The sequence below is a fragment of the Pipistrellus hanaki genome (assembly GCF_964339955.1).
Source record: "Pipistrellus hanaki genome assembly, chromosome: 13".
Taxonomy (NCBI): domain Eukaryota; kingdom Metazoa; phylum Chordata; class Mammalia; order Chiroptera; family Vespertilionidae; genus Pipistrellus; species Pipistrellus hanaki.
Window position 1 is genome coordinate 33,909,205 of NC_140515.1, and position 16,001 is coordinate 33,925,205.

At 34.4% G+C, this 16,001-nt stretch overlaps 1 protein-coding gene across 1 annotated transcript in view; it reads left to right on the forward strand.

Moving 5' to 3' along the window:
- The window catches only part of STAG1 (STAG1 cohesin complex component), a 240,384-nt gene that overhangs the window by 129,292 nt on the left and 95,091 nt on the right, over positions 1-16,001 (forward strand). Inside the window, exons 7-8 of the mRNA XM_084901751.1 lie at positions 3,112-3,316; positions 15,039-15,190. Of these exons, the coding sequence (XP_084757877.1) occupies positions 3,112-3,316; positions 15,039-15,190 (357 nt within the window). The remainder of the gene's footprint in view (positions 1-3,111; positions 3,317-15,038; positions 15,191-16,001) is intronic.

Consider the following 16,001-nt stretch of genomic DNA (forward strand, 5'->3'; position numbering starts at 1 on the left):
ATATAGATGATTCAGGTTACAGATTTAATAGTACACATCTCAGATTATCAGAGCAATAACACATGATGGAATGATTATTAAGAGTTTAAGATGATAGTTTCCAAACTTCCCACATTAATATCACCTCAGGGTATTTATTTTACTTAATTTTCTAATTTTACATTAAAGCTTACATAGAGTATTATTTTGTATAGTTTTGGGTGTACAGCATAGTAGTTAGACAATCATATACTTTACAAAGTGTTCCCCTTGATATTTCTAGTACCTAACTGGCACCATATATAGTTAATACAATATTATTGACTATATTTCCTATGCTGAACTTTACATTTTCATGACTATTTTGTAACTTCCAATCTGTACTTCTCAATCCTTTCACCTTTTTCACCCAATTCCCCAAACCCCTTCCTCTCTGGCAATCATTAGTCTGTTCTCTGTGTTTATGTGCGTCTTTCTGTTTTGTTTGTTTATATATGTTGTTCTTTAGATTCCACATATAAATGAAATTATATGGTGTCTTTCTCTGACTGATTTATTTCAGTGAGCATAATACCCTCTAGGTCCATCCATGCTGTTGCAAATAGTAATATTTCATTCTTTTTATGGCCAGGAGATACTCCATTGTATATATTATTATAAGTTTTTTTTTTTATCCACTTGTTTATTGTGGGCACTTGGGTTGTTTCCATAGCTTGACTATCCTATATAATAAAGATGTAATATGCAAATTGACCATCACTCAAACACACAAGATGGCCACCCCCATGTGGTCAAAGATGACCGCCTCGATATGGACACAAGATGGCTGGCAGGGGAGGGCAGTTGGAGCAGTTGGGGGCGACCAGACCTGCAGGGGAGGACAGTTGAGGGGGACCCAGGCCTGCAGGGGAGGGCAGTTGGGGAGAAATAGGCCTGCAGGGGAAGAGCAGTTAGGGGTGACTGGACCAGCAGGGGAGGGCAGTTAGGGGCCAACAAGGCCTGCAGGGATGGAGAGTTGGGAGGGACAAGGCCTGCAAGGGAGGGCAGTTGGAGGAGACCATGCCGGCAGGGAAGAGCAGTTAGGGGCAATCAGGCCAGCAGGGTAGCAGTCAGGCATCGATCAGGATAGTAGGGGAGTGGTTAAGAGGTGATCAGGCTGGCAGGCAGAAGCGATTATGGGCAATCAGGCAGGCATCAGGCGAGCAGTTGGGAGCCAGCAGTCCTGGATTGTGAGAGGGGTGTCCCAGATTGGAGAAGGTGCAGGCTGGGCTGAGTGACACACCCCCTCCGGGCAAGAGTTTCATGCACCGGGCCTCTAGTTCTATATAATAAAAGGCTGATATGCAAATTGACAGAACAGTAGAATGACCAGTCTTTTTTTTTTTGAGGTAGGCCTGTAATGCTATGAATTTCATCACCTAGGGATATTTAAAAACTACAGATGCCTGGCTCCATTTTACATCCCTCAGACATTCTGATGTAATTTGTTAAGTATGCACCTGGGCATAGGGATTTTTAAAAGCTCACCAGGCTCGGGGGAGCCCAGAGCCGCAGCACGCGAGTAAGTGCACGCAGAGAGGTCTGGCCAGACTGAGAGACCGGGGAGCCAGGGCCACAACGCGCGAGTGAGTGCGCGCAGTGAAGTCTACAGGGGTTCTTTGCCTGTGCTATGGTATAGTGACTCAGTTTGCTGAACTCCCATCAGATTTGTAGGTGATAAAGATTTAGAGAAGTAATCTGGGCTTCTTATTCTTCCCACAACAGTTTAGGGTCATCTCCTGCACGCCTGAACAAGAGAAATACTCTCTGTAATACAAAAATTATTTTTATTTGGATGAATTTGTTGGTCTTTTAGAATTTCTGGTTTTTGTATTGTATTTAGAAAAATACTTCCCTATTCTAAGAATATTCACCCATGTTTTCTGCGATTTCTTTTTTGGTTGAATATTTTAAAGTGTTTTGGTTCATTAGGAATTTATTTAGGTGAAAGGTGCAATGCATATCTTGTTTTTTCTTTTATATATATATATATATTTATTGATTTCAGAGAGGGAGAGAGATAGAAACATCAATGATGAGAAAGAATCATTGATTAGCTGCCTCCGGCATGCTCCTTAGTGAGATAGAGCCTACAATCTGGGCATGTGCCCTTAACCGGAATCAAACCCAGGTCCTTTTGGTCCACAGGCCGATGCTCTATCCATTGAGCATAACCAGCTAGGGCTATTTTGTTTTTTATAATGAACAGCTAGCTTTACCAAAATCATTTACCGAATAATTCATCTTTCCCCACTGTTCATAATTTTACCATAAATAGTTGCATTTGTCTGTGAGTAACAGAAAGTGGTCAGTAGTGACTTTAAATTCACAGGAGTTTGTCTCATGCAAAATAAATGTATGAGTAGATAGTACATGGTTGGTTCCACTTCAGTAGAGCAAACACCTAGACTTTTTCCATCTTTCTTTACCATTCTTTATATTTTTCCTTTTTTAAAATAATTCATCTAAGGATATTTATTTATTGATTTTTAGAGAAAAAGAGAGAAAAACATCAATGTGAAGGAGAAACATCAATCAGTTGTCTCCTGAACATGCTGGTGATAGAACCGGCAACCTTTTGGTGCAGGGGACAACACTCGAACCAACTGAGCCACACAAGCCAGGGCTAAATTGGTTATACTTTTGAAATTTTCAATTAAAAATTCTATTAAAGTAATTAAAAGATGCATAACATAGTTATCATGAATACTTTGATCTGAATTAAATGGCAAATACCTTTTTTATCTAAACTTCTGTTTTTATCTAAACTTCTAAAATTTTTGTTTTCTGCTTCAAATTATCTCAACTAAGACCCAAATGCAACAAAATGGAACTATTATTTTAGATGAATGGCTTAAAACAATTAGTTAAATACTGGGTCTAAGTAATAATTTTGAGTAGATTAAGAATTAATTGTAGATGATAAAAATAAACACACAAAAAATAAAGCTGTCAGTGTACCTGTGTAAGTTATCTCCACTTTCTGTCCCCATTTACTTTGAGAAAAATGTCCCTTTACAGGTAAGAAGAAAAAATAAACTTTCAAATTAATATCATATGTTATATTTAATATATTATTTTTATCTCTTTTAGGACAGTGGTGATTATCCCCTTACCATGCCTGGACCTCAGTGGAAAAAATTTCGTTCAAACTTTTGTGAATTTATTGGCGTCCTGATTCGACAGTGTCAGTATAGCATAATTTATGATGAGTATATGATGGACACAGTAATCTCCCTTTTGACTGGTTTGTCAGACTCCCAGGTCAGAGCTTTTAGGCATACAAGCACCCTTGCTGGTGAGTAACCAACATTTTATTTCCTTTTCATTTAGTTTTATTGAATATGTTCAATTCAATTTAAACCTTCGAGTTAAATATTAATTTAAAATTATTACTGTGCTCCTGAAAAATATCATGTCTCTCCCTTTCAAATTCATCTGAATGGTTTGTGTTCATCTGTGCAGGTAAAATATATGCCTATTTTGATAACTAGCATTTGATAGCCTTGAGAATGAGAATTTCTAGCAAATGTCAACAAATATCTCTCTGAATTTATTTTCCTTTAATCTTCTTTTATAATTAAAGAAATTTAGGAATCTAATAGCCATATTCATATTAAATTTCAAATAATAGTTGAAATTTGAAATTCATAGTATTTTTTACTTACATTGTTTTATTGCTCATTGTTATTGTCCATAATGTGTACATACTTATTTGTTATATATTGAAAACAATTCCATCTAATTATTATAATCTGGCTTTCTTCCTATTTATAGTACTATACTGTCCTAAGCATATCTGAATGTAATGTCTCTCAAAACAGTTCACTTATGTAGACTGTAGGTAATCTGAATAACTGATAGTTTATAGTTTTCACTTTTACTTTCATCTTAGAATTATCTAGATAACGTCTCAGCCAAGTACATCAATTTTTTTCCTTTTTCCCCCCATAACATAGTAATTTTGTAATTGTTCTGTTTTCCTTCAACAACTTTAACTGTGCTTACCTAAAATGACTATTTTTTTCAACTATGATACACAGTGTGTCTATGTGTGTTTGTACATGCACAAATACTCCCAAATTACATTTTTTTAATAGCAGTAACTTTGTTTGTTTATCTCATACATTATCAGAACAAAAGCTAGATTTAGTTTCACTTCATTACAGTTCATCTTGCATTTAGATTTCTCGTTTATCTAATATAATTAAAGCATTGATTTGCAAATTTTAGCATGCAATAGAATCAGCTACAGGATTTATTGAAACAGATTGCATGGCCTTACCCCCGGAGTTTAACAGGTTTCTAGGTGATGCTGATATCTTGGTGACTATATACTGCAAACCCCTGATTTAATGTTTTGATTTTTTTTTTCTTTAACTGTTATGAGTTACCAATACTCCCCCCTCCCCCCTTATTCAGTATAGTTTAGTTCATCTATTCTATTAGTGTCCATTATTCATAGTTACAGTTTGATAAGAAACAACATGAAACATAGTTGGTTTTGGTGGGTTTTTTTTTTTTTAAGGGTGTCCTTTTGGTCATTATTAGGAAAATATCTTATACCCAATTTTATCTTTTTTAAAAAGGTAAAATAAAACCAATTTATTGTTGAAATTTTCCTGTACAGAACAAACATCAAACAGTTTATTCTGTGTCTTGAGAGTATCTTCTTCCTCATTATTAGGAAGAAAAAAAGAGATCTTTTACCACATATCTTTTTTTTTTTTTAAAGTTACTATATATTATTTATTATTAAAAAGTATCTGATGCATTCTTTTCTTTCTAATTTCATGAATTTTAGTATTTTCTGCATTTGGTATTTTCTTTATATTTTCTATTTACTTTTCTTCTTACTTTCTTCTATCTATGTATAGAATGTCCATTTAGCTGGTTGTCAGATGGATAGCAAATTCAGTGACTGGAAATAACAAACAAACATAAAATAGAAATTGATTCTGAATAGCCAGAGTTGCTGTTATAAAAAATTATCTGGTTTCCTAAAGCCAAGAGAAAAGGAGAAGCAAACATGAGATGTTATCTTTCTGATACAATTGTGAAATGATAATTCATTAAAAAAGGACAAAAATTATTTACAGATATCAAAATAGAGATCAATCTTGGGGCTTCTGTAGAGGCAAGCTATCTCTCTTTAATCAGAAAGCCACGTGCATTTTGTATAAAAGATTAAATATATGTCACATACTCTATCTAAGACAACGAGAGAAAGAACTATATATTGTAGAAATATGCAGAATATTTTTACTTTTAAAACGTTTGAATTTCCTATAAAGTGCACTCTATTTCATTTGTGTTTGTTCTTCACTGCCATGTCAATGAAGTATTTATCACCTACTTTATGATGGTCTTTTTCAGTTCTCCTTTCCATTGGCACATTTTCGGTGACTTTTATTATTGTATTGTTTTTCCCTATATTTATTCCTTTGGTTATATACATATCCTAATTTTACATATACTTAAATATATTTTAATTACAGCTTTCCTCCTGTTCCTTATGAGTTGAGCAGCTCCCTCCTCCTTCCAGTGCCTCCTTCTGTCTTTCTCTTTGCACAATTTACCTGTAATCATGATAGCTTTTTTTAAAACTGCTTGATGAATGCTCTATTTTGTCGTACCTAAGTGCGATTTTTATATGATTATCTAGCTTATTTGAATTTGAAATTACTTTTCAAAATCAGATATCAAGAAAAACAGATCATTATATTTATATTGCTTGTTCAAAAGCTAAAACCATTTTTCAAGTCATTCTCAAATTTACTTCAAAATATTACTGTAATTTCCACATATCTGTGTTAATGATTATACATTCCAAGACTCAGTTTAATAAAATGTGAGGTATCAGTCACCCTACCCTTCAACAAAGCACAGTGATCTTCTTGCTGAAAACTTAATTCCAGGGTGGATTTAATAATTATCTATCTTTTCAAGGATTTCTGTTCTCATTTTTGCCCTCTTACTTTTTTCTTTTTCTTTTTCTTTATGGTATGTGTGTTAAAGGGGTAGATTAAAAGATAATCATTTTTATTCACTTTGCAGGACGAGTCTTGGGGACTAGATAAAATGGGCAGGAACATTTAATCCTCTGCTTCAAAGACTTTGTGCATGGACAGTTACAAGGCAGTTATGGCCAGATATGATTATCGGCTTTGGAATAAAATGCTCCTTGACATTGCTTATATCTTAGCTGAGAAGAGAGACAATCAGGTTAGTTGTTCTGTAGGATACAGATGTGATGAGTTCCAGAGCTTCATAAGTCATCACAGTGTTCTTATCAGTAATACTTTTAATCTGTTTACAAATACTCCATTTTCTTATTATCAATTAATTAATGTGTCCCAATTGTCACTGTTATGCATTGCATTTAATTGTACTTTTACCACATTTTCATTAAAAATTTTTATCTTGTAGTGCTTTAGCTCTATTCCACAATTTTAAGTAGTGTATTTTTTTATTGTGGGTAAATAGTGCTTTCTCCCATTTTTTGAATTCTCTTTACCGTTACATTGAAACAGACTATTAGCAATTAAATTTTATAGCATATTTTTGTTAATTTTTTTTGTATTTTCGATTGGAATTTTAAAACATACCTTCTATTTATTTTTGACCCATTTTAATAAAGAAGCTTCACCTTGCAGTATGGTTTTCATTAACTATTTTTTAAAAAATATATTTTATTGATTTTTTTACAGAGAGGAAGAGAGAGGGATAGAGAGTAAGAAACATCTATGAGAGAGAATCATCGATCAGTTGCCTCTTGTACACCCCCTACTGGGGATGTGCCCACAACCAAGGTACATGCCCTTGACCGGAATCGAACCCAGGACCTTTCAGTCCGCAATCCGACACTGAGCCAAACCGGTTTCGGCGGTTTTTATTAACTATTAATCTTCAGAGTTTAATGTCCTTATTTCTATTCTAAATAGTTATCTCAGTTGGACATATTAGAACATAAGTTGTGGGTTTAATTTAAATAAGTAGTATTGTTATTGTTATTTTGGCAAATTTAAAATCAGAGACTGGGCACTTTTTTTTTTTTTTTTTCCCCACCCAATTAGGTGAAACTTGCCTGAGAAAAATATTTCTCCCAAGGTCAAAAATGGACAAAAAATTTTTTTGTGTTGCCACTTTGTTAATTGGTATTATGAAGAAAATTCTACTCAATGAATCTATTTTTCCTGTTTATAATTACATTATTCTTAGGTGTTTGCTTTTAAAATGTATACCAATACTTTACAAGTTCTTTACTTCAAATATTTTTTAGATGGCATCTTGCAAGATGAATAATGTTGCTTTAATTTTTTGTTATTTTATCACCTACATAATTTTCTATAATGTTACAAATAAATTAATATTGACTACCGGTACCTCTCACTTCTTAGTTGAAAATGCTAATTTGAAAAAGGGATTAAGAATACAAAACTGATATTAATAATGGCATAGTGCCTGCTGGTGTGGCTCAGTGATTTGGGCGTCAAGCAATGAATCCAGCCACCTATATATTTTATTCCCAGTCAGGCACATGCCTGGGTTGCAGGCTCAATCCCCAGTTGGAAGTATGCAGGAGGCAGCCAATCAATGTTTCTTTCTCATTGATATTTCTATATCCCTCTCCTTTCTTCTCTCTCTAAAATCAATACAAACATATTTTTAAAAATAATGGCAAAGTGATTGAGTCTCTTCTGTTTTTCTAAAGTGAATTTTGGAAAATACCTAGAAAATGCGAGTAAGATTGTCATATGATAGTCAAGTGGCCTTAGTATGCCATGCCAGGAGGCTAATCTTTACCAGTAGATAACAGTAGGTCACTCTCACTCTAGGGAAAGTAAACATTTCTGTATATCTTATTGTTAAACAGTACTATGTTGACATATGGTTGATTTTACATTGAGATAATATTTATTATTAATTAACAATCTTTACCAAGTCAACATCCTTGGATTTCTGAGAAAATATACGATGCATGAAATTGCTCTGTTCTCCATTCATAGATTGAAAATCATTCAAACTTAGTAAATTGACTTTTTTTCCTTTGGCCTTCAGTTCCTTAAACCATGTAATACAGTGGTTCATACAATGGGTTCTGGGCCAGAGTGTCTGGATCCATATCCCTGTATGCCAATTATTAGCTGAGTTACTTGGACAATTCCTTAACTTATCTTGTGGCCTCATTTTCATTATATGCTAAGTGGAGAAGTTAATGATAGCTACCTCATTAAAAGAAATTAGGCGTGTTTGGATCAGTGCCATTTAGTAAGCTACTGATATTATTCAGTAAAGACATAAAGAGCTAATCGTGTTTGCAGTGTTTCATTCATTCATGTTTTTACTTAAAATTTATTAAACACCTACTCTATTTTCGTAATAAAAGACATTACAAATGGGAAATTAGAAATAAACAAGTAAATAAATTAGTTGTATCAAAACTGCTATTAAGAAAACTAACAGAATGAATTTTCATTTTACTTAGATGTTGACTCTCAGGTTCCAAATTGTACTTATTAAATCAATAAGATATTTATAACTCTTAACCAGACATAATATTTCTGGTTATCTAGAATATATGGTTATCCCTGAAAAATTTAGCTCGTTCTGTCATTATCAAAGAATAGACTATAAAGTATAGATAATTCAATCTCTCCTTGTCTTTATATTTTATGTCTCTTACCTATTTTTTTAGCCTAGAATTTATTTTTTACACTAGAGGCCCAGTGCACAGATTCCTGCACCATTGGGGGGGGGGTCTCTTGGCATGGCCTGAGGGGATTGGGTCAAAACTGGCTCTCTGATATCCCCCGAGGAGTCCCAGATTGCGAGAGGGTGCAGCCAGGCTGTGAGATCCCACCAGTGCACAATCAGGGCTGGGGAAGGAACTGCAGGAGGGCTCCAGGGCATGTCTAGCCTGACTCACCCAGTCCCGATCCTCCGGACCCCAGCAGCAAGCTAACCTACCAGTTGGAGCATCTGCCCCCTCGTGGTCAGTGCGCATCATAGCAACTAGTCAAACAAGTTGGAGGGACAATTAGCATATTAGGCTTTTATAAGTAGAGATGAATCTCAAGAAGTATTGTAATTATCATTGTAAACAATCTTCACATTAGAGTAGGGGTGTCGAACTCAATCAGAGAAGGGGCCAAAATCTAAAATCCAGCCTAAATCGCGGGCCGAATGGTTTACTGAACAGTCATAAACTGTCAATGTCATAAACTGACAGCGGAGTGCAGTGATGACAGCGCGGTGCGGGCCACATTGCAAGGCCTGGCGGGCTGGATTTGGCCCGCGGGCCTTGTGTTTGACACATGTGCATTAGAGCATTGTATTGATTTTTAATTATATATTAATTTCATTTCTGGATATCATCACAAAATATATTTTTCTAGAGTCTTACCTTCTTATTACTTTGTCTTTGCACTATTACTTTTTTTTAATCACCTGTTTTTTTTCACTCCTCCAGTACATGTAACACTTTTTTTTTTTTCCCCCCCCAGTTTACTACAGTTTTTGTATATAGTAGCCTTTTGGTGTTCTTTTAGGACTAATGCCAATAATTAAGCAAATTTGCAAATGTCACTACATCATATAACTGTACCCATAAAATGCATTAAACTTTAAGAATGCAATTACTCTTTTAAATCTGTAAGTATGGCTATCTTAAAGTAAAATTTAAAATTTTCTAGTTTTAACAATTATTTTTTTTATAATTATCTTTTACTTTTTATCATCATGTATGACAATTAACTTTCTTTTGAGGGTTTTTGTAAAGAAATTTTTGAGATGTCAGAAAAGGAAAAAATATACAAAAAATAAAAATTAACCATAATCAGACCACCTCATAATTGTGATAGCATGTTGGTATTAAGTTTTTTTCTCATGAGCACATTTGTGATGTTTTTTTGTTTTATTTTAAAATAAATAATAGGATGTTATAATCTGTTTTGTGACATGCATTTTTTTTACTTCAAAATTTTTATGATTGTTTTATATGGCTGCCTCATTTTCTATACTCCAGATGTCTTTTAAGTTATTTAATTTTCTGCGATTGTGGGATCCTTTGCCTTTTGTTGGATTCCCTGTCATCTTTTGATTACTTGCTTTTTCATTTATTCTCTCCTTTTGGGGTAGCATTTTTTTTATAGCTTCTTGAGAAAAACAGTATTGGAGAAGTATATATTTGAGATGTTATATGCCTGAAAAGTATATTGTATCCTCTTGTGTAATTGTCTGATCCAAAATATTCATTATTGAATATTTTCTTCAGTATTTTTCTCAGCTTTTGAGTCCTGATCCCTTTTGCTCATTTCCCTGTTTTATTGAACTTAATATGGAGTACTGTTTTAAGTTTTCTAAGAGTTCTTTCTCGTTCTCCTAGCCTTTTTTAAAACTTTGTTCCATTGATTTAATATCTTATCTCATTGACAATGATAATTATTACTGTGAAATGTTTTTTTGCTCCCCTCCCTGGCCTCTTCTGATTCTCTGCTTTTATCACTGTCTTTCATGTTGGGAACTTTTCTCAAATATTTTTTTTTGTCTCTAGTCATTGCTGACACCGAGACACTAAAAAGCTAATTGTCAGGAGTGTGTGTTGTGTTTGATGGAGGAGGGCTGGAGCTCAGGCTTCTTTAGTGAACATCACTGTATGGTAGTCCTGTGGTTAGCTAGCATTTTCATTGTAGTCTAAGCTTAATATTGATAATTATTTTATTTGGGGAAGTTTAGTTTCTTTGCAAAAGTATCTTTCAGTTTACATAAGTTTGGTTGCTGTCTACCATTTGCGTGCTAGACAGGATGAAGGAGCTCCCCACACTTTGCAGTTCACATATATCCCTCCTCTGTGTCTTATAATTCCAAATCTCTAGTTTATTTTCTTCAGGGAATGCACTACTGGACTTCCAAGATGAGTGTGTGGTAGAGGAATTGCCTGATTGTCTAGATTTGGAGTGGATGTCTAGACATTTAATTACTTCATATATGAACTTTTAAATAATATAATTCAAATATCCATAGATTCTGCATTCACAGATCCAACCAACTACGCATGGAAAATATTAAAAAAACAACAACACCATGTTATGTTGTTGCTGACTTGTAGAGCCTATGTAATGAACATGTACAAACATTTTTTCTTATTATTTCCTAAACAACTGTTTACATAGCATACATTGTATTAAGTCTTATAATTTAGAGATGATTTAAAATATACAGGAGGGTGCTCATAGGTTATATGCAAATACTACATCATATAACCTATATATATGCCTAAGCAACTGTCTGACGGGTAGCTATGATGCACAGTGATCACCAGGGGACAGATGCTCAACACAGGAGCTGCCAAACAATAGCAACTTTGCAGAATGCCTTCTTGCACCCTAGAACTCCTCAGGGGATGTCGGACTGCCAGTTTTGACCTGATCCCTGCAGGCCAGGCCGAGGGGCTCCACGTGCAGCAGGGACCCTGATCACTCTGCAGATGCCCTTTGAGTCCCAGCACCATCCCAGATGCCGTCGACCCGGGAGGAACTCCAGGAGGTTGGCTCCAGGGCGTGTCCAGCTTATCTCACCCAGTCCTGCCCCGCCGACCACCTTCTAATTAATTTCCATTCAATGTGCACGAATCCGTGCACCGGGTCTCTAGAATTATATAAGGGACTTTAATTCCTGAATGCTTCTGGTTTCTACAGAGAAAAATCATTTTGTGGGGGTTTTTTCATTTAGAATAGTTGTCATACGTATTGATAATTTGGTTTGATTTGTGTGCTTTCTGCTCATCATTCTGCTTTCCATATTCATATATTATTATATTGTCATTTGGCGTTACAAGTATTGTCTCTTGATTTATTAAAGGTGAAAATTGTTTTTTCCTTATTATATTTGGGTTTTTAAGAAGCACAAGGATTGGTAAATCTTCATTATTTAGAAAGTAGAAGCTGTAAGCCTTTTTGTTTCTTTAAATAAGTTTTGTTTGTTTTTTTAACAAAGAAGAAATATAATTATACCTCTCTTACCTGATTTAGTTTGTTCTATTAGCAAACTTATTTCTAAGGTGTACAGTAATAGTTTCCGAATGTATAGTTGATAAAACTAAATATAAATGGAGTTTTTAGTTTTCATTTTTATGTTTAGAAAGACATAAATCAAATTATTTGATATTGTTTAAAAGAGCCACCCTAGCCAGGTGGTTCAGTGATTGGAGCGTTGTCCCATGCGTGCACCAAAAGGTTGTTGGTTTGATTCCCAATCAAGACATGTCCTAGGTTGCAGGTTTGATCCCTGGTCAGGGCGTGAGGCAAAGGATCAATTTTTCTCACATTGATGTTTCTCTCTCTTCCTGACACTCACCCTCAATGCCTACAATCTTAATTTAAACCATTTTATTTGCTGGTAACCAATTCCTTTTGTTCCAGTGTTTTTCCTCTGTTTTTCTTCTATTGGGACTGTAAATCCATTAATGCTATATTTTTAGTGTTTTAGTATACTCTTTTTTTAAAAAAACAACAAACACATATTTTATTGAGTTTACAGAGAGGAAGAGAAAGAGATACAAAGCTAGAAACATCGATGAGAGAGAAACATCGATCAGCTGCCTCTTGCAAACCCCCTACTGGGGATGTGCCCGCAACCAAGGTACATGCCCTTGACCGGAATCGAACCTAGGGCCTTCTAGCCCACAGGCTGACGCTCTATCCACTGAGCCAAACCGGTTTCAGCCTAGTATACTCTTTATGTCTTCCCTTCTTCAGTTCAGATTCTGTCCTTCAGATTTTTTTATAATCATGTCCTACTCCATACCTGCACCAAAGCAGCTGAAAGTGGCTAATGAAAAACACATAATCATAATGTTAGGGCTTTACATTTTTCTCTCAAGTGGACCTTTAATGCTTCCTAGGAATCCTATTACACTATTCCACTTCATGGATTTGCCACTTTCAAAGTTGAGATATCAGCTATTAAAGTATGTACACTTTTGGGGATGGGGAACACCCTGTATTTTCACCTCTCTTCAGTGTACTATTTGTTCTCTCCTTTTTCTCCTTTTACTGTTCTATAGTCTGTTCACACAGAAGTTTAGAATGTAAATCAGAATATTTCTCACCCCAAATTTTCCAGTGGGACTTACCTCACTTATATTTAATCATAAGATCTTATTTGATTCTAGGAGAACCTATGATGTGGCTCCTTGATTTTTTTTCTTCAACCTCATCTCCTGCCTCTGCCTATTTCTATGCTTTAGCCACACTAACCACCTTGCTTTTTTATGAGTGTCCACCTCATAACAATTTACCTCATTACCTTTGGAACCCTATTCTGTTATACATGCTTTTTCACTCACATGAGCTCTTCAAAGAGGCCTTCTTGCCTGACCATCCGCTTTACTCTTTATCCTCTTACCATCCTTTTTTTTTTTAAACCATACTTTAGTTTTCTTGATAGATATTTTCATTATCTATCTTTCATTTATATATTATCTTTATTTATTCTCACTAGAGAGTAAAAAATATGAGGGCAGATCAAGAAAATATGTATCTCAGCTTCCACTGGTGAATTCCAGCCAGGGTTGGTGTTAATTTTAATACTTTCCAATACTTTGTTTTATAGAACTAGAAGTATATAGTAAGTTAAGCTTCATTGGGTAAGACTTTGTATGCTCAGGACATGCTCTGTTAAACTATTATTCCTGACTTGGAAAGTTTTAATTATCACAGTTCCCTCATGTTCTTGAGCTCTTTCCCTTTTTTATACAGATTAATTTAAAAAGTGCTTTTAACTTTTATAGTATTATCAGATATTGTGCTGACAATGTGTAAAATCACTAGCCTATATTTTGAAACAATATTTCTCAGCTTACTCTATTGACACAGTGTATTTCCAAATGGACTCTAATTTTAATACATTTGTTTTTAGAATTTATGTTTTATATTTTGATTTAAGGGCAGTAGCAATCACTGTTAACATGGAGTTAGCCAAAATGTAGAGAGAGAGAGAGAGAGAGAGAGAGAGAGAGAGAGAGAGAGAGAGAGAGAGAAGATAGGTAGGTAGAGATACAGCATTTATATATATATATATATTTATATATGTATTTTAAAGAGAAATAGTGACATTTTAAAAGAAATGCATGCTCATATTTAGGTTTGGATATTTAGTTTGGATATGAAGATAAATGGATAAATTTTTCCAAAACATTGATCAGTTCATTTTTTATAATGGAGCATTTGTTTTTGCAGGTGAATAACCTTAAAAAAATGAGGGAAATTATTTTATCAATACCAACCCTCTTATTTCTCTACCAATATTTCCTACATTTTCACAATCTCAATAATGAATATAAATATGAAGAGATAAAAGTTTAAGGTTTATATCATACCTGTTTTTTAGAGCACTTGAAACAGAAGTTTGAAAATACTTAACAAGATTTACAAATACAAGTGAACATTTAAAAGTATGTTAACACTATAACTCGAAAATAGGTCAGACAGAAATTCACAGAATACATTTTTAATGAATTTAATGAGATTGGTAGGATCAGTCTTTTTCTGGGGTTGGAGGTTATATTATGCCATTCACTGGGGTTAGCAATATAAGCAGAGGAACCATCTTTGGGGTACGAATCATGAACTGATTGATGCATCTAATATAGGTATTAAGGAAGTAATTGTATACTCAGAACTGGTGGTCAAAGAGTAGATTTGATTAGTATGCTCTCACTAAAGGGTGCGTATTTGAGGACTCGGGAGATTGGTTGTAGAAGATACTATCTAAATCTGTCTTGCTGATGGTTATTAGGATAGGGCTGTTTTTAAGTGGGAAAGGTTAATGAGCCAAGCACTAGTAACACTGTTTCAGAGTAAGATGACAACTTCTATAAAATAATTTTTCTTTTTTACTTAAACTATGCCTGATTATAAAACAGAAATTCTTTTCATCTGTTTCCATTATAAATATGTAACGTTATGGATGAAGTTCTGATTCATGGTTGAATACTATAGTCTTCATTTATTTCATAGCCATGAAGCTCATGACTGCTTTGGTGAATGTTGCCTTAAACCTCAGTATTCATCAAGATAATACACAGAGACAATATGAAGCCGAAAGAAATAAAATGATTGGGAAAAGAGCCAATGAAAGGTTGGAGTTACTACTTCAGAAACGCAAAGAGGTAAGTTTCATGATATCTGAAATTCTTATGTTAATGTAAATATGTAGGAGATATATATATATACAATATATATATATATATATATATATATATCATATCATATTAGTTTTTTTATTCCCTGTAAAACAGTTTGTATATTTTCTTAATTTACTTTTAAAAATTATATTATTTGATCTCAAAGTTTTAAAATGAACCTATAGTATTCAGCCAGTGTTTATCTGAGTGCTGTCTAATAGCAGAAGAGAGTCACAGAACAATTCTACTTTTGAAAAAAAGTAGTGCGGGAATTAGGTAACTCATAAACATTATCAGGCTATGGGCAAAGAAAGCGTGATAAGTATCAACACAAGAACTAAGGGCCAGCAGGAACCGGTTTGGCTCAGTGGACAGAGTGTCGGCCTGCGGACTGAAAGGTCCCTGGTTCGATTTCGGTCTAGGCCATGTACCTTGGTTGCTGGCTCCTCCCCTGTGGGAGGTGTGTAGGGGGCAGCTGATCGATGATTCTCTCTCATCGATGTTTCTAACTCTCTATTCCTCTCTTCCTCTCTGTAAAAAATCAATAAAAATTTTTTTTTTAAAACAAATTAAAACAAAAACAAAAAACCCTAAGGGCCAGCAAAGCCTGCATTTCTAGGCGAGAGCAGAAGCCTACACATTAGCTAAATGTATAAGGCACTCTTGTGAATAAGATCGGTCTCAGTTTTACAATGAAATTTTCATATATGTGTTGAAAATTACTTTAGATTTTTAGTAGGTAATTTTTATTCAATAGAAATAAAATTTTAGATCTACAGTATAAGTCTATATTTTA